The sequence below is a fragment of the Macaca mulatta genome, chromosome 14 (genome assembly GCF_049350105.2).
Source record: "Macaca mulatta isolate MMU2019108-1 chromosome 14, T2T-MMU8v2.0, whole genome shotgun sequence".
Taxonomy (NCBI): domain Eukaryota; kingdom Metazoa; phylum Chordata; class Mammalia; order Primates; family Cercopithecidae; genus Macaca; species Macaca mulatta.
Genome location: NC_133419.1, coordinates 57,375,008 through 57,394,626, shown reverse-complemented (window position 1 = coordinate 57,394,626; position 19,619 = coordinate 57,375,008). Strand labels below are relative to the sequence as shown.

At 39.0% G+C, this 19,619-nt stretch overlaps 1 protein-coding gene across 25 annotated transcripts in view; it reads right to left on the bottom strand.

The window, feature by feature from the left end:
• The window catches only part of RIC3 (RIC3 acetylcholine receptor chaperone), a 69,563-nt gene that overhangs the window by 41,543 nt on the left and 8,401 nt on the right, over window positions 1-19,619 (bottom strand). For 10 of the 25 annotated variants that reach the window (XR_013403203.1, XR_013403205.1, XR_013403201.1 and 7 more), the window contains 2 exon segments: window positions 2,524-2,750; window positions 800-878 (listed from right to left, as the gene is read on the bottom strand). The exons of 1 other annotated variant lie outside the window; for it this stretch is intronic. Coding sequence is in view for 14 of the 24 variants with exons in the window: in XM_028832639.2 (XP_028688472.2) it covers window positions 800-878; window positions 2,524-2,750 (306 nt within the window). In the remaining 10 variants the exon portion in view is untranslated. 25 annotated transcript variants of the gene reach the window in all.

The following is a 19,619-nucleotide window of genomic DNA, read 5'->3' as shown; positions in this document are numbered from 1 at the left end:
CCATCATAGACAACTCCCTAAACCTGTTAAAGAGACCACAAATTTTTAAAAAAATATTGTACTGTTGCACTTCCCATTACTATCTCATTGAAGAACACAGCAGTTTTATTAAAGGATTCTGTGAATATTTAAGATTTCCAAAAAGGATGCAAAGTGTGACTGGGATATTTAGTTTCATAGAAAATCCAGAAGTAAATCCAAAAAGCAGTTACAGCCCAGATAAATATGATTTCCTGCAATGCTTTCGCCAAGTCTCTTTTTTGTATGTGGAAAATTTTTCATAGGTTATTTTCCTGACATACATTCTAGTCTCTAGATTCTTTGAGGAAAGAGCCATGTTGTACAAATTTAATTTTCCCAGAGAACACAGAATATTCTAGTTGTGTAATAAGTATCTGATGGCCATGTTTCAAGAGTCAGAAGTGTTAAACTCTTTCCCTAGATCTAAAAACTGATTTTGGCAATGATATGATTTCTCTGCCTCCATTTTCCTCTCTGCTACCCGTATTTTGAAGTCTGAAAATGAGAAGTAATTCATTCCAAATGTGAAATATTAATTTGCTAATACATAAAAAAGTGAACAGATGGTTCTGTACTTTTTGTAGCTATCCCTCCCTTAAAACCCCAACATCAATATAAAAACTTTTGAGAATTCCCAGAACTAAGGCAAAAATGGCATCAGATTAATTTGGAGCAACTTTTGAGAAATGCTTTTAAGACATACCCACAGACTGTCCCTGTGGCTATAAAACTGTTTGACTCAATAATACCTGTGAATATACTGAGCAGGGGCACTTACTAATTTTCCTGTGGGTGTTTCCAGGTGTGGCAGTAGAGCATTTCCCACCATCCTCTGCAGTTGTTTTCCCCTTTGAGAGCTGAGAATTGAAGGAGGTATAGCACATTAACAGCAGCTCAGAACCTCAAAGTCACGGAAACCCTCATATCAAGTAAAAAAAAAAAAAGGTTGGGAAACAAAAATGAAGTCAGAAATGAAATCAAATAGCAACACTAGAGAAATATCTCAAAAAAAAAAAAAAAAAAAAAAAAAAAAACCACCAAAAGATGAGAAGGTTTCCAAGTAAAAAATTATCAAGGCACAAGTGTAAACAGTAAAGTAGAGGTTCCTCTTCAAAGAGACTTTCCTCCCCATCTAATTAGGAATAGTAACTTCTCTTAGAAGCAAAATTTATTCAAGGACTTATGCTAACATGCTTAGATATCTGCTAGCTACAATAAAGAAATCAAGGTACTTTATGTTCTTAGCTCCCACAATTTAGCCTCAATATTTGCCCTGGCATGCTTATACTGGTCCAAGCAAGCATTAGGTCATAGCCTGTTCCTCATCCTTATTTGAAGGTGTTTTTACCTTTTTCAGCATTCCACAAGTTACTTCCTCCTTCCTTTGTTTTCCTCTGCCTTTGCCTCTTTTAAAAAGTTCTAAGTCACTAGCCAATCAGGACAAATACAGAATGTGAGGTCCCATTCCAACCAATGGAAACCGGGCACAGCAGTAAGGTGGATGCGTGAGGTTATAAATGACCGTCTCCTTTGTTCGGTGTACTCTCCTGGCAAAACTGCTGATGAGTGTACCCTTTCTGCAGAAAGTAATGGCCTTGCTGAGGAAATTAAATTCATGTTCAAGTGCTATTTCTTTACGGCACCAGGGAACAAGCATTTCTAACACAAGGAAAAAATCTCCCTACAGGTCATCTTCCTTGCTCATGCTCATCTAAAAGGGATGTGTGGCACCCTACAGGCATTCTTACAGACTCAACTCAGACTGCCTGCAGAATTCCTGGGCAAGAAAGAACTCATCTTATTGAAGCTTACTCTAGACAGGAGGGCAAAGTGAAGCTTCTGCCTCTACTTCACAGTACAGGGGCCCAGGACCTGCAAAGGCCTGCCTGGAGGTGGAACTTAACTGAGCGTCTGCTTTAAAGAACCCACACCCATGTCTCCCCAGAGCTAGGAAATATCAGGCTTAATTTCAGGATGGACAGTTCTGTCTTAGGAGAATTACTGGAGATAATATTAAAAACAGCATCTCATATTCCTGTGGAGAAAAAAGGAGGATAAAGTGCGTTATTCGGCCTTAAAAATGGCTATTTGGAAATCACTGTGCCAATCCCAATACGTTCTTCTTAGAAAATCTTTATTCCTTTTCGGCCTGTAAAGATGTTCAATTTTTTGTTTGTTTGTTTGTTTGTTTGTTTGTTTTTTTTGGCGGGGGAGTGCTTTGAATTGTATCACTCACTGGATTAAGAACCAAAAGATCCAGGTTCAAGTCAGTTCTGCCTCGTTAGTTGTGAATTTTGGGGCAAAACACTTAAACACTGAGTAAATATTTCTTATGTGAAACTGAAATAATGGCTATCCTAAGTACCTCACGAGGAGGAGGCAAGATTTAAAGAGATGATGGACTTGAAATAATTTTATGAACTGTAAAAAGTTTTAATGTAGACTGATTTTTATTGCCATATTATATTTTCATTGATGTAATATGATTAGGATTCTACTTACCTTAAATAGAATGTACAGTATATATAAAAAAATCCCAAAACCGTAGATTGGAATAATCTGCCCCATCAGGCCTCTTCCACTACCTCCTCCTCCAGCACCTCCGCCTGATCCTTTGGCCTTTGCAAATGCCTCTGCAAGGTGAGACCTCTGGAAATGAGCCCCAGGAGTCTGGCCACCTGTGGGTACCTGGTGATGATGCATCATAGGAGGAAATCGGCCCAATTTTCCTGAGAAAATAATAATCAGTTTTTATCTCTTCTACTACTTTAAAGATGGCTATCATGAAAACACCAAATCATTAAGGTATAAATAACAGAAGCCAACTCAAACTAAGTTTAAGAAAAAAAAATGGGAACTTAATTAAAAGGATATAGAGGTATCACACAGATCCTAAATATGATGTGATCATCTCTAGTTGTTCACCAAACCCATTTTCTCATCCTTCTGGGTCCTTAGCTAGACCACATTTTTCAGACTCCCATACAGTTATTTGTGCCCATGTAACTGAGTTCCAGCCAAGGAATGTGAATAACTGTGCTAGCTCAAGGCCTGGTCTATAAAACCTCCCTTGTTATTCAACTCCATGATCATTACTCTTCTGCAGCATGGATGCTGACACCCAGGGTGACCTTGGAAGCCATGGGTAGAAAACGGCAAAACCTCCATCAACCTGGACTCCTAAATAACTACGTAGTACAGAGCCCTCTACTGCTGCCACCTCACTTAGAGTCATCTGGATCTGTCTGTATGAGTGAGAAATCAACTTCTGTTGTGTTAGGGTCATTACACACTGTGGAATCTATTTGTTACAGCAGTTAGCCACCCCTAACTAATACAGATAAGAAAATATAACGCAGTCTCAGGAGAAAAGAGAACTAGAAACTGGAAAGCCGTCAGGATCCAGGACAGGTACTTTCACATTCTAGCTCAATCTCTCTCCCTCTCAATGGGACCGTAAGGTTTTTTCTTTGTTTTTCTGTGCACATCTTCTTTATTCCTTCTCTGCAGACCATTTCTCTAGCTTCTTTGTGCACACAGGGGAAGATGGTCACCCCCACCCCTCAATCTGCATGTTCTTCAACAGCCTAGCTGAGGCATCCTAATTTCGAATTCCTTGGAGGAAGACTTTAAGTACTCAGCTTGGGTAGGTATACATCTCTTTGCAATCAGCTATAGCTAAGCAGACAGGATTCATGTAGCACAAACAGGGTGTAAAAGGGGCTCAATCTTGTGAGTGGAAGAGCAGGGCTTGGAGGGAGGGGCGAGGGGCAGAGGCAAGGGGAGGTGTTACATCTATTTTCTTGCATTTTTCTTCCTGCATCAAGAGCAGTCAAAAGTTAACACCAACTACCAGAAAGGAATCTTCAAATGGCCAAATAAACAGGCTTGTAAGAAAAACCACTGGGAGATAACATTACAGAACAGAAAATACTAGAGAGCATAAACAACACTCTAAATAACACTCTAAAAATAGAAATTAAAAAAATTGTTGGATTTGATGAACAAAGTTGACAAAGATGTGGAGAGGCATTAATCCTCATGCACTGTGGGTAAGTGATACAGATATTCTGCCTAGTAATCTGGCTGTATGTACACACCCTGTGATCCAATGATCCCACTCTGGTGAGTAAATCCCACAGAAAATCTCAAATAAGGTTATATATATGTGAATTACAGACTTCAAAGACCTATGTGAGAATATTTGCTGTGACAATAGTGTAGTAGGGAGTTTGAAGTTAACACTCATTTCTTTAACTGGAAGAATGGAAAATCAAAATGGAGTGAATACAAATATGGAATTCTACATAGCTTTGGAAACCACACTTTAGACATACCGACAGCAACATGAATACATCTTTAAAAAACATAGCATTAGGTTAAGAATAAGCAAATACCATTATGTAGGTTGAAAACACACACATAACAATATTATATATCTTTCAAGCAAATGTGGATATAAAGACATAAACACATTAGAGTAGCTGCATATGAACAGGAAAGGGAACCGGAATGTGGGTTGAGGATAAAGGACTAAAAGAATAAAACAAGAAAGTAACTTGTACTAACAAAGTTAATAAAATGCTATAAACTCAGAACTGTCTTTAAGTTGTCGATGAAGAGTCAAACTCTAAAACATTTCAAGAGACTTATTCTGAGCTACATACGAGTGACCATGGCCCATGACACAGCCCTCAGGAGGTCCTAAGAACATGTGCCCAAGGCGGTTAGGGTGCAGCTTGGTTTTATACATTTTAGAGAGGCATGAGACTTCAATCAAATACATTGGTTTGGTCCAGAAAGGGAGGATAATTTGAAGGGTGGGTGGGGTGGGGTGGGGTGGGGGGTGCTTCTAGCATATAGGTAGATTTTAAAATTTTCTGGTTGACAATTGGTTGAGTTTATCTAAAGACCTGGGATCAATAGAAAGGAAATGTTTAGGTTAAGATAAAGGGTTGTGGCAACCAGTTTTTCCAAATTTTACTGTGCAGAAGAAGCTCTGAGCAGACTTCTGAGGGAGTAGGTTGTAAAATGTTTCTGTGAAAGGAAAATATCATGGGCCCCTTCAAGGTGGGGAATTGGTCCTGGCAAATCTGCCTCCCATTTCTATTCAAAGTCATCTGTCTGCTCACTGAGACAGATGCATATCTGATTGCCTCCTTTGGAAAGGCTAATCAGAAATTCAAAAGAATGCAACCACTCCTCTCTCACCTATTTGTGACCTGGAAGCCCCTTCACCACTTTAAGTCTTCCTGCCTTTGTTTCAAGTTATCCCGCCTTTCCAGACCCAACCAATGTATTTCTTACACATACTGACTGATGTATCATGTCTCCCTAAAATGTACAAAACTAAGCTGTGCCCTGACCACCTTGGGCACATGTCGTCAGGACTTCCTAAGGCCATATCATGGACGCACGTCCTGAACCTTGGCAAAATAAACTTTCTAAATTAACTGAGATCTGTCTCAGATTTTGGGTGTTTACACTTATCAGACTTAAATCGGTGCCTTAGTCGATTATCTCCTGGGTCTGGAAAGAAAGAAAGAAAAAACAGTGGGTGGAAAGGAGATTCTCTACAGAATGTGGACCTTTCCCACAAGAGACAACCTTGCAGAGCAGTTTCAAGATATGGCAAGGAAATATATTTGTGGTTAAAATATTTTTATCTCTTTTCTTATTTGTTATGTGAAGTTACGCCAGAGTCAGGTGGGAAAGCGGGCTAGATTATATGGGGTGAAATAAAACCCCTCTGATGAGACTTCATAGTTTGTAGGGTGTGACTCCCAAGGCCTGTTAGGTAGGAATTTGGGTAAGATTTTTTGTTGTTGTTGTTGTTGTTTTTTGAGAAGGAGTCTTGCTCTGTCACCGGGTTGGAGTGCAGTGGCACGATCTCGGCTCATTGCAACCTCTGACTCCCTGGTTCAAGTGATTCTCCTGCCTCAGCCTCCCGAGTAGCTGGGATTACAGGCATGCACCACCACGTCCAGCTAATTTTTGTGTTTTTAGTAGAAACGGGGTTTCACCATGTTGGCCAGGATGGTCTCGATCTCCTGACCTCATGATCTGCCCTCCTCGGTCTCCCAAAGTGCTGGGATTACAGGCACGAGCCCACTGCGCCTGGCCGAATTTGGGTAAGATTTAAAAAATCGGAATTTAGTTCTCAAAGTCAACTCTGTTCCTGAGGTAAGAAAGAAGGTGGGTGGGCAGGCAGGCTTGGAAGTTGCCTTCTGCCTTGTATCCTTTCTCAGCCAAGCTCCACTCCAGGGATACTCCTTTTCCTCTCAATATTGACTTTAAGTGACATGGAAAATTTTGAAAATAAATACTTCTCTTTAAGAGTAGGTCAGCAACAGAAGCAGAGCTTTAGACAGTAAAATAAGGAAATCACCATGTCACCATCCTTTGTTCTGGATGCTGGTGACTATGCCCCTTTTAAATTTTCAAGGATCTTAGTATATCAAATGATGAGTACTGGCTTTGGCTATCACGCACCTTCAAAAGCATGCCTGGTCAGCATTTAGGAAGCTAACTTTTCTCTTGAGAGAATCTGATATATCAGGGGGCTAATGTTCAATAAACTAGATCTAATATTTGTAGTAATATGTTGTGGAACTTCACCTTACTGTGTTGAGAATACTATCTTCAAATCTGATATAAAACAAAAAAATTAAAAATTAAAAACAGGTAATTATATAAAAAGCATTATTTTGCCTCTCTAAAATTTAAGAATGACATTACACATCTCCCCCAAAACTTTTATAGATCTGTCAGCCAGGAAGATTTATAGGATACCTATTATGTTCAAGATTCTGCCATATGCAAGAAAAGAAGAGAGCGACAAAGGTAATATAAACAATAGTTCCCACATGGAACAATGCCTTCAAAACCAGAATACCTAGAACAAAGACATAAATAACAGCAGCAGCAGCAGCAGGGTGTCAAGGACCTTATTACTAGATAAACTAAATATTCAAGTATTGAAAAGATGCAAAATATGTCTTTAAAAAAAAGAGGAGTTGGCTGGGCGTGGTGGCTCACGCCTGTAATCCCAGCATTTTGGGAGGCTGAGGCAGGTGGATCACAAGGTCAGGAGATCAAGATCATCCTGGCTAACACAGTGAAACCCTGTCTCTACTAAAAATACAAAAAAAAAAAAAATTAGCCGGGATTGGTGGTGGATGCCTGTAGTCCCAGCTACTTGGGAGGCTGAGGCAGGAGAATGGCGTGAACCCGGGAGGTGGAGCTTGCAGTGAGCCGAGATTGCGCCACTGCACTCCAGCCTGGGTGACAGAGCGAGACTCTCTCAAAAAAATAAATAAAATAAAAAAATAAAAAATAACAAAAAGAGGAGTCAAATGGAGTCAATCACTGAAGGGAAAGAATAGGAGAGAAGCGATAGCACACCAGGAGGAAAGAAGAGTGTGTACATGAGATTGAGAACAAGGAAACCATTAAGTAGGACTTACTACCAAGTTAGTTTGGCCACATTTAGGGAAGTAACAAGAGATAAGGAGAAGTAAAGATGGGGAGGAGTTGAAATGCTAACTTGTGTGGTATATAAATTTGATACAGTGAACCTTGATGAGAAGTACTTGATGGGGATTAATCTAGCAGTTGAATATAGGGCCTAATATAGACAGAAACTAGGATCTGGGAAAACATCAAAAAGGCTATTATAGTAATTTAGCACTGAGATGCAAATCTCTGAGGTGGTGGCTAGAACTATAAAAAGGAAAGGATAGGTCTATAAACTGAAAATAAAATTCTAAGCCCACCAACTGACTGATGGGTCATCTCTTGGCCAAGGGGACCCCAGATTAACCTTGAAAACTAAATTCTTGGCTACGATGGGATTGGGGATTCCAACCTATCTCATTATACCCCTTCCCTGGCAAACCACTATTAGCCTTTCTTCCCTAACTACCAAACAGAAACCAGCCATTTCAAAAAACCCCACCACTGCTATCAACCAACCACCTGATGCTGTCCCTCCTTTTTTGCCTGATAAGAGACTACCAACCACAGAATGGTTCTGGCTAGTCTACAGAGAATGCACAGTAAGGGTTTTCATGTCTTCTGCTTCACCTTTTGATGTCAGAGGGCTGAAAACTGCACTCTCTGACCACGCTATTACTGCCATTTTGTGTGTATGAGACCCATGAAGGACATGCTTCTCCTTTCATAAATATTCATGACTCCCCCAACAGCTTATTGAATATGTATATATGGCCACCCTGCTCAGCATGAATTCCTGTTCCCTTTGCCCATCCCTCCAAGTGTGTGTTTCTGCTTATGGCTGGAGGCTACACTTCCCAGCCTGTCAGAATGGCCACCCTGAAGGTTGTAACCCTTTATAAGAAATAAAGTCTCCTCTTCTCTTCTAAATTTATAAATCATATTTTTTAAGTTAACATGTCCGAGGTCTATTAATTACCATGTAATCAGTACCATTTAACACTGAACAAAATATAGAGCTCATGGAGGAAGAGTCAGAAAACTCCAAGATCAAGAGTTTAAGATAGAGAAGATAATAAAGAAACTTGGAAGGCTTACTGTTAGGGAACAATTGAATACACATTTTTCATACATTATATTCCAGGTGTTGATGGAATACAGAAAAATTTTTTTTTATTATACTGCAGTTAGGCTTAAGAGGAAACTCTAAGCTACCCAAATGACAAAGCTAATTAAAATTGAGAGAATGGTTCCCAATACCAAAAGGCTGGAAGAATATTGTATTTATGTGGAAAAAAGAGAAAGAAAAGAAAGATGCACTAGCCAAAGATGACTAGAAACAAACCAGTATCATAAAAGTCAGAGGAGGATAAAATTGAAGGCAACTGACCTGGAAACAGATAAACTAATGGCAATCCTTGTTTTCAGACACAATATATTCTTGAGAAATGGATGGCCATAACATGAAAACCTGACTGTCCACCTGTTTAGACAATAACAGAAACCAAAGTACTACAAAGTCTCAGAGTCAAAGGGGGCCTTAAAAGTCATCCAGTCTCAATAAACGGTGTGGAGACAGCTAGATATTCATATGTAAAAGAAGAAAATTGGACCCCATCTCATACCATATACAAAAATTAACTCAAAATCGATTAAGGACCTAATTATAAGAGCTAAAACTTTAAAATCTTAGAGGAAAACATAGATATAAATCTTTGTGACTGTGGATTAGGGGATAGTTTCTAAGGACACCAAAAGCACAAACAACAAAACAAAAGGTAGGCAAAGCTGATGTCATCAAAATTTAAAACTCTGGTGCTGCAAATGACACCATTAAGAAAGTGAAGACAACACACTGAGTGGGAGAAAATATTTGCTAATTATGTATCTGAAAAGGGTTAGTATCAAAATATATAAAGAATTCTTACCATGCAACATTAAAAAGACAAATAACCCAAGTAAAAATGAGCAATCGTGGCCAGGTGCGGGGGCTCATGCTTGTAATCCCAGCACTTTGGGAGGCTGAGGTGGGCAGATCATTTGAGGTCAGGAGTTCAAGACCAGCCTGGCCAACATGGTGAAACCTCATCTCCACTAAAAATACAAAAAAATTAGCTGGGCGTGGTGGTGTATGCCTGTAATTCCAGCTACTTGGGAGGCTGAGGCAGAAGAATCGCTTGAACCCAGGAGACGGAGGATGCAATGAGCAGAGATCACGCCATTGCACTCCAGCCTGGGTGACAGAAGTGAGACTAGGTCTCAAAAATTTCTCCAAAGAAGACAAACAAATGTCCAATAAGCACAGGAAAGGATGCTTAACACCATTCGCCACCAAGGAAATGCAAATTAAACTCACGAGGAGATACCACTTCACACTAACTAGGATGGCTATAATGAAAAAGATAATAGCAAGTGTTTGAGGTATGTAAAGAAAAAGGAACTCTCATACGCTGCTAGTGGGAACGTAAAACAGTGCAGCTGCTTTGGAAAACAGTCTGGCGATTTCTCAAAAGGTTAAACACAGAGGAACCATATGACCCAGAAATTCTACTCTTAGGTATACACCCAGGAATATACTCACACAAAAACTTGTACACAAATGTTCACAGCAGCATTATTCATAGTATCTAAATGTCCATCAACTGATGAATGGATAAACAAAATGTAGTATATCCACACAACACAGTATTATCCAGCCATAAAAAGGAATAAAGTACTGATCCATACTACAACATGGATGAACTCTGAAAATATTATAAGTGAATACAGCCAGTCATGGAAAACCACATATTATATAGTTCCATTAAAATGAAATATCCAGAATAGGCAAGTCTATAGAGACAGAAAGTAGACTAGTGATTACCTAGAGCTGGGATTTGGAGGGGTGCAGAGGAGGGAAAAAGTGACTGCCTAATGTGTATGAAGTTTTTGGTGGGGAGGTGTGTGATTTAAAAAGTTCTAAAATTGACTATAGTGATAGTTGCACAACTCTATGAATATACTAAAAACTACAGTGACTGTACATTTTAAATAGGTGAATTGCATGGTATGTAAACTCTTTCTCAACAAAACTTTTTTTTTTAAAGCCAGCTAGTCTAGCCACCTGTGTTTAATACTCTCATATGCTTCAAATTGTGGTCCTGATTCTGCTGAATACCACAGGATAGAAAACAATGCTTTCCCCAGGGAAGTTCATGCTACCTCTACACAGCTCTGACTGATAGGACTGTCTTTATATAGAGTTGATGAGTGAGTAACAGGAGTAAGAAAGAAAACAAAAAATAGGGTTTCAAAAGGCAACACTGAATGAATCATGATGAGGTCAGAAGAAACCTATGTTAGAACTGATTAAAGAAGTTATTGATAAGGAAACTTGTATAAGAATTAAGAAGGTTACTGATAATATCAAAGAGGTGTTGAGAAAGTAAAAAATAGTATTTTCAAAGACAGAAGAGAGATTTGGAGAGCAATGGAACATATAGACTCTAGACAGCAAAAAAATATATTTTATATTCTAGAAGAAATCTGAGTACTTTATATTTGGTATCATTGTTCACATATTTACTGCTGAGCACTAAACAATGTGACAGACACTGTGTCAGGCTCTGAGATTAGAATGACAAATAGAACAGGATCTCTGTCTTTAAAAGGAGCTTACAGACAAGGAGCATAGTTACAATGACATGGTAACTCTACCTTAACCGTCAAATCCAATGGCTTTTTCTCAGTTCTCACTCTTAATTTTCTGCAATACAAAAAAGTGATTATCACATAGTGGTCATTCAATAAATACTGGATTAATCTGAATAAATTCTTGACAATTTTTCCTGCCTTAATCTCTATGGCACATTACTCTTCTCTTTTCCCACTTGTCCTTCAACCTATTCCTTCTCAATCTCTTTCACTGGTTCTTCTTTAATCCCCTTCCCCAATACTTTGTCTCAGTCTGTTCTTTCTTTATACTTTCCTTCGGCAAACTCATTTATTCAAGGAATACACTGGAATTTCCAAATGTGTACTTCTAGTTCTAACTTTTCCCCCAAGCTCTTGTCTCTTATCTCTAAATTCAATTAGTATCTATGTCTTCTTGTATGTCTACCATCTCAAGCCTAAAAACGAACTCATCTTCACCTCCTAAAACCTGCTCTCCTCTTGCATTTCCTTTCTTTATAGATTCATTCTCTCCAACCTTTAGGCTTGAGACCTACAACATCTGCTACCTGTGACACTTAAGATGGTAGGCAACGATGACAACACTGCATTTGGCAAAGATTTCTCTTCTCGTAAAGTTAACAGGCCTCAACAGGTAGCAACCTCACCTCTTGGATCTTGGTACCACCATGTTTCTTAAAACTGAATAGCCCAGATCTATAAAAAGTTAATGATTATCAAACATTTGGAAATTTCTAGTGGGAATTTTTTTTTACAAAAGAAAAATTTGAAACTATGAAATATGCCAGGTATATAAAAGTATAGATAATTTATGAACACTTGTATGTCCACCGCCCAAATACAACTGTAGTCCCTTGTGTACTTTTCCCCCACACCCTCTCTGAGATAAACACCATTCTGATTTTGGTGATTATTAGAATGCATGCTTTTAGATTTTACTGCATAACTATGCATCTATAAACAATATATAAGCATCTATAAACAACATATAATATTGCCTTGAATGTTTTAAAACTTCATATTGTGGATAGGCAGTGGTGACGGCTGCACAACAATGTGAATGTACTTAACACTACTGAACTGTTTACCTCAAAATGCTTACCACAATTTTAAAAATTCCTTTATATTATGGGATTATATTGGACACAGGCTTCTCCAACTTTCCTCTTCTGTCTTTTTTTCCAGTGAGGGAATCAACACTTTGGCCAACAAATGTATCCATGTTGAGATGTATAGCTCTAGCTGATTCATTTAAACTGTAATATAGCATCATACTGTATGATCATATTATAATTTATCACCCCTTTTTCTGCTGATAAACATTTAGATTATTTTCAATTTTTCTCTATTACAAATGTTCTAGTTCATAGTTACATTACAAATAAGATTTGTGTGTTTTTAAGTTTGCTTTATTAAAAACAGCTAAAGAAATCAGAATAAAGATATCAGAACATAAAACTGTAGGTTTTCTAATCTAGAAAACAAAACAGCTGTGTGACTATCTCTATAGGTACTTCAATATTCCGTAAAAGGGAACGTGACTAAATCCTAATTGTTTATTGAAAGCTTTGCCCATATTTAGGTTTCCTTAATTATTAAAATTTTATCCCAGCATTTAGTGAGGCTGAGATGGGAAGATTGCTTAAGCCCAGGAGTTCAAGACCAGTCTGGGCAAGATGGCAAGACCTCCTCTCTACAAAAACTTTTATAAATCAGCCAGGTATGGTGGCATGCGCCTGTAGTCCCAGCTGTTCAGGAGGCTGAGGCAAAAGGACTGCTCAAGCCCAGGAGCTTGAGGCTGTGGTATGATCAGCCTGGGCAACAGAAGGAGACCCCATCTCAAAAAAAAAAAAAAAATTCACTTAGGTTATCATTTAAGCTTAACTAAAAACTTACTGTTAATGGATTCTGGCCAGGTGAGGTGGCTCACGTCTGTAGTCCCAGCACTTTGGGAGACCAAGGCGGGCAGATCACCCGAGGTCAGGGGTTTGAGACTGGCTTGGCCAACACAGTGAAACCCCATCTTCACTAAAAATACAAAAATTAGCTGGGCATGGTGGCACATGCCTATAATCCCAGCTACTCAGGAGGCTAAGGCAGGAGAATCACTTGAACCCAGGAGGCGGAGGTTGCAGTGAGCCAAAATCACGCCACTGCACTCCAGCCTGGGTGACAATGAGAATCCGTCTTGAAAAAAGTAAATAAAAAAAAAATTAATGGATTTTATAAAGTGAAGCTCTACCTTCCTTTGTTAATAACCATACCTATTGCTAAAAACAAAAACAAAAACAAAAATTTCAGCACTGTTAACAAAAGAGTTTTCTGAAAGCAACATTAACTCATCTGCAGCATTTCATTCTTGGGGCAAATAAATCTATAAAGAACTGGACAGGTTTCCATTTTAATAAAAAAAATTAAAATAGTGGTTCAAAAAAGGTCTTAAGGGGGCCAGTTCCTTAAGATAGCCAAGCTTTTCCTTAAACATTGATGAAGTTGTAGAGGCCATATTTGATTCAGTATTACTTAAAGTAGAAGCCAAGACAACAGCTGTTTCTTCCTCACCTGTCTCCTCCAAGGGCCCTATCTTCTTACACTTCCCTTCTACCTGATTCTGCTTTGTTCTCTACTGCTTTCACATTTTCTGCTAATTTAATCAGATTTTTTTCATCTTTTATTAACCTCTCCACTCTCAATCCATCCTATATATTACCTAAAAGAGATCATTATGTATCTAAGTTTCTTAGCACAGGGCCCGATCCATATACTCAATACACATCAATTACCACTGTTTTGTTACCAGAATAATCTTCCTAAAGCACAATTCTAACTGGTCTTGCCATTTCTCTGATCAAAAGCTTCTAATGGTTTCCACTGATGACAAGAGGCTGTATTACAGCAGAATGGAAGTAGCACATTGAAGTAGAATGAGTGCCACCTTTTCAGTCAGTTACTGGTTAAGATTATGGCTGTGCCTCCAACTATTTCAGTGGAGGTTAAATTAATCTTTCTAGAGCTCATTTTCATCATCTGTAAAATGGGTATGATATCTACTTTCCAGGGTTTACAAGAATTACAGATTAAATAATATCATATACACAAAGCACCTAGCACATATAGTAGGTATATAACAAATTCTGATTTTCTCTCCCCACAACCTGAATTTCTAAACAACTGAATTCCATAATCTAACCCAAAAGTACCTCTTCACACTGCCTTCCCATTACATACCACTCATTTAGTCGAAACTAGGGTTCTCACCATGCTTTGAACCTGACTTTTATCTTCTTGCTTCTGAGCCTATGCTTACCCTCCAGTGGCCTTGCTTTCCTCTCCAACTCCACATATCTAAATCTGGCCAATCCTCCAAGGCCCAGGCCAGATACTGCCCCCACACCCCCAAAGCATTTTCTCATGCTACTCCCCATGCCTGTGAAACACACTGCTTGAGCCTCTTTAATTGCACTTACCACACTTGGCCGTATTCAAGAGTTTTATTAATGTGTCTTATAGCCTGTACTTAAAAATGAATTGGGAAACAAAAACAGGCAACATTTTCCACTAAGCATCATCTCCATCCAATTTTATTTGGTGTATATCATATCTGAGAATAAGAAAAGCAGCCTCTAACATCCAAAAGTTGGCCTGCTATTATCAGCTAGGCATTGATACTGCCATGAGCTGGCTTGGTACTCACAGATAAGTTGTGGTGTTCTCCTGTTACACATAAGCAATTTCAGAACACCAACATTAGACAAGGCCATTCTGTGATCATGATGGATCAAGAAAAAAACAAGACCACTGTGTAATCCGTCTGAACACAGACAAAACATGAACACTGTCCAAGCCACAAAATACCTAATATCCCCTAGTGCTGATAATGTGAATGAGGGGGCTTCTTTATCAATTACAGCTTTAGTCTTTCTCTAGTTGGCCCTCCCTTTAGATAAACTGTTAAGATACCAGTCATAGAATTTGCCTTACTTCCCGAAAGCATCTAACTCAGAGTAAAGTACCACATCCTTAAACCATCCTCCAGATCACCTAACACAAACCCAAATCCTATAATGACTTTTTCTAACAGTGCCTTATTGAGATGCCCCACAATTCCCCATGGTGTGCATTCTCCCTTGCTGCAATGTGTAATACACTCAACTTGTTCAACTACAAGTGTGTTCCTGGTGGCCTCCGGCTGGAAGACAAACTAAGAACTTCTTGAATAAAGGCCTAGTGTTGTATTTGTTTGGGTCCCCCATAGGGCAGGCTCTGGGTCTTGCATACTACAATCTTTGCTGACCTGATCTAGATGAATTATACTGCAAGTGTGAGCCTTTATTAGAATCTCAACATCCTGCCCAGTCACTTGTAGGGCTAAAAATAGTTTTTTACTTCATTATCCTGCCAGTTTTCAATTTTATAGTTTCTAGAATAGAAACTGGCAATTAGGATGACTGATCAAGCAAGGTATTCCATACCCACTTACCTGTAAGTTTCTAAACTTGAAAAAATGCCTAATTTACATGCATTCATGGGCTCTCAAATTGTCCATTGTTTTCTGTTCATTTCCATAATATATGAACAGGAAAATGACCCTCTGAAATCAAAATGATTTCCTAATCTCTGTCCTTCAAACATTCCTTCAGAGTAGATTTCTGATGCTTCATTAGGGAAAATAAATGGTAAGCAACCAAAATAATATATTTGTCTTCAGGAACTTACATACCAACACATAAGAAGCTAGTTTAATATAACAAAGAATTATATCTGTATGTCATATATGTATATGTGTATATGTATGTATACGTGGATATGTATATGTGACAAAGGGTCTGTGCTATTCCACAGGAACAGGGCCACTGGAGGGGGGCTACTAAGGAACCCTATTTATAAGCATTCAGGCAGGGTCAGCAGGAAAGATGCCCAGATACATTGTTACTGTGGGAACACCAAAGGTTCCCAGCCAAGTAGAAGTAGTAGATAGGACTCTCTTGAAGCCACCTCTAACACAGAGTGGCACACTGTCATCTTGGAGTATTTCAACTACCCTGGAACCTATTCAAACTCTCATTCAGTTGACAATGGAACAACTGACAAGTTCTAGACCAAGTGTGCTGACATTTTTATGTTCCACAGGCACTAGGGAGAGCAGGAGAACTGCTACTCTGAACAAGGAAGAAACTGGTTGACGAAATCAAGGGAGAACCTCAGGAGAATGAGATCTTAGTGTTTCTGACAACAAAGTAGGAATCGTGTAGCACAAACTCTAGGAAGCCAGAGTTAAGAAGTTGCGTGTTTTTTTTTGTTTGTTTGTTTTTTGAGATGGAGTCTCTGTCACCCAGGCTGGAGGACAGTGGCACAATCTCGGGTCACTGTTCCACCTCCCAGGTTCAAGTGATTCTCCTGCCTCAGCCTCTCAAGTAGCTGGGACCACAGGCATGCACCACATTGCCCAGCTAATTTTTGTATTTTTAGTAGAGACAGGGTTTCACCCATGTTGCCCAGGCTGGTCTTGAACTCCTAATCTCAGGCAATCTGTCTGCCTCAGCCTCCCAAAGTGCTAGGATTACAGGTGTAAGCCACCGTTCCTGGCCCAGAGTTAAGAAGTTTTGAAAACAGACATAACGCCACGGCATGAGATGCTCTCTGAGAGGAAAGCCCATAAAATACCTTTCTATATGGGCACTTCAAAAATTCTCAAGCAGGTAGGAACAGCAGAGGAAAAAAAAAAAAAAGATGTGCAGGTAGTTCTTCTAAAAGGACAGAAAAGATGGACAGACACATAAGCAACTAGCATGAAAGAGTGGCAAGACTTGGAAGAATGATACGAGGAGGCCAAGGCCCAAAATAAATCCAGATTTACAAAAAGGCTAGCAAAAGCAAAAGGGGTGTTTTTAGTGATGTTTAGAGAAAAAAGGCAATTTGCCTTAGGACAAAATGGTAAGAAAACAGAACTTGTCAACCTCCATTTTGCTTTTATATCAAAGGGGATAAATTTCTGGTTCAGTGGAGAATTAACAATTCTAAGGACAAAAGTAAAGTCCCAGAGGAGGATAAATTCAAGTATATTCACTAAATAATTTCTATAAAGAGAACTGGGAAAGCTTCCAAATAAGGTCACTGAACTAAAGAAAAATTTTAAGAAATTATGTTGGTAAAAAGTGAAGTCTTAAAAGAATGAAGATAGAGAACTACTGTTCCAGTCTGTGGAAAGCAGAAAGTGGATGTCAAACTCTACAAACTAGAGAAGTGAACAGGTTGTAACTCTTGGGCTAGATTCTAAAAAGGATTCTTACATTTTTTTGAATGGATGTGGAAGGGAAAAGGAAGTACTTTTTTTCTGATTATAAAAGAAATGCATACCTATAGAAAATTGAGAAAGTACAGAAAAATTTAAAGAACCTCTCATAATTATGTGATCTAGAAATATCCACTGTTAAAATGTTGACGTCTTTCTAGTGAGTATATATCTTTACTTTTCACTGGTATCATACAATGTTCCCATGTCATTTAAAACTCTTCGCGAATATAAATTACTGAATTCATAATAGTCTATCACATGGTTGCATGATCATTTATGTAACCATAATGAATGCAATAATAATAAGGTAATGGCTTACAAATGCTAACAGAGGAAGTCATGATCCCTAGGAGCCAGCTCTAATTAATTAACTCATTCTTTCGCTCATTCAATAAATATTTATTGTCTACTTATGTGCAGGCCTCATCTAAAGCTGGACACACAGCCATGAACAAAACAAATATAAATCCTTAGCCTCACGGAGCCTCCATTTTTTTTTTTTTTTTAAGATGGAGTCTCACTCTGTTGCCCAGGCTGGAATGCGTGGCACAATCTCAGCTCACTGCAACCTCCACCTCCTGGGTTCAAGCAATTCTCTGCCTCAGTCTCCCAAATAGCTGGGATTACAGGCGCCTGCCAACAAGCCCAGCAAATTTTTGTATTTTTAGTAGAGACAGGGTTTCACCATGTTGGCCAGGCAGGTCTTGAACTCCTGACCTCGTGATCCACCCGCCTCGGCCTCCCAAAGTGCTGGGATTACAGGCGTGAGCCACCCCGCTCGGCCACAGAGCCCCCTTTCTAAGCAGGAAAAGAGACAATAAACAAGATAATGATAAATACTAAGGACAAAAAATAAGGCAGGGAGACGGGGTAGGACAGTGTTGGAAGTTAAGATTTTAGCTGGAATGGCCAGAGAAGGCATCAGGAAATGCAAGTTGAGAGAAAACACGAAGATCAAGGAAAAAGCATATGGATATCCAAAAGAAGAGCATTTCAAACCACGGAAGCAGCAAATGCAAAGGCAATGAATTGGGAGTATGCTTGGCATATTCAAGCAACAGTGAGGAAGCAGCCAGTGTGGCCACAACAAAGTGAGAAAGATACAAAAGTAGAAGCAAATGGGGAAGATAATTATATAGGACCTTTTGGGTCATGTATAGACTATCTTTTCATCTGAGCCAGGAAGTCGCTGGAGAGTTTTGGGGAGGGGAGAGATGTGAGTTGACTTAAGCTTCAACATAATACTATGGCAGCTATATTGAGAATAGACTGAAGTGGGGAAGGAAGAAGCAGACAAACCAGGGTGACAGAGTAAGACGGAATAGTGCAACCAAATAACCAACTGGTTGAATGACCCTAAACAAAACGTTTCCGTGAATACATTGATGGGACTCTAAAAGCAGTTTTAAATGACTAATACATTTAAAACAATAATTTGACCTACCAAGAAAACGTGCTGAGGCCGGGCATGGTGGCTCATGCCTGTAATTCCAGCACTTTGGGAGGCCAAGGCAGGAGGATTATCTGAGGTCAGGGGTTCGAGATCAGCCTGGCCAACATGGTGAAACCCTGTCTCTACTAAAAATACAAAAAAATTAGCCAGGCATGGTGGTGGGCACCTGTAATACCAGCTATTCAGGAGTCTGAGGCAGGAGAATTGCTTGAACTTGGGAGGCAGAGGTTTCAGTGAGCTCAGATTCTGCCACCACCCTCCAGCCTGAGCAACAGAGCGAGACTCCGTCTCATAAAACAAACAAAAAGAGAAAACATGCTGATCATAGTCAAAGGTAAAATTGTAAAAAAAAAAAAAAAAAAAAAGAAAGAAAGAAAAAAAGAAAAATTATAACATGGTAGGAAAAATTTGAACATCAACTAGATGTTTAATGACATTAAGGAAGTATTGATTTTTTAGGTGTGACAATGGTATTGTGGCTATATTTTAATAAGAATCCATTTTTAGAGATGCATACTGAAGCATTTAAGGATGAAAAATGATCCAGTGTCTAGGATTTCCTTCAAAATAATCCAGTGAGTGGGGGAAAAAGAGGGTGGGGATACCCACGACACAAGACTGGCCATATATTGATGGCTGCTGAAGCAGGGTGATACGGATTCATTTTACTACTCTCTTAACTTTTGCTTATGTTAGAAAATGTCTTTAACAAAAAGTTTTTTA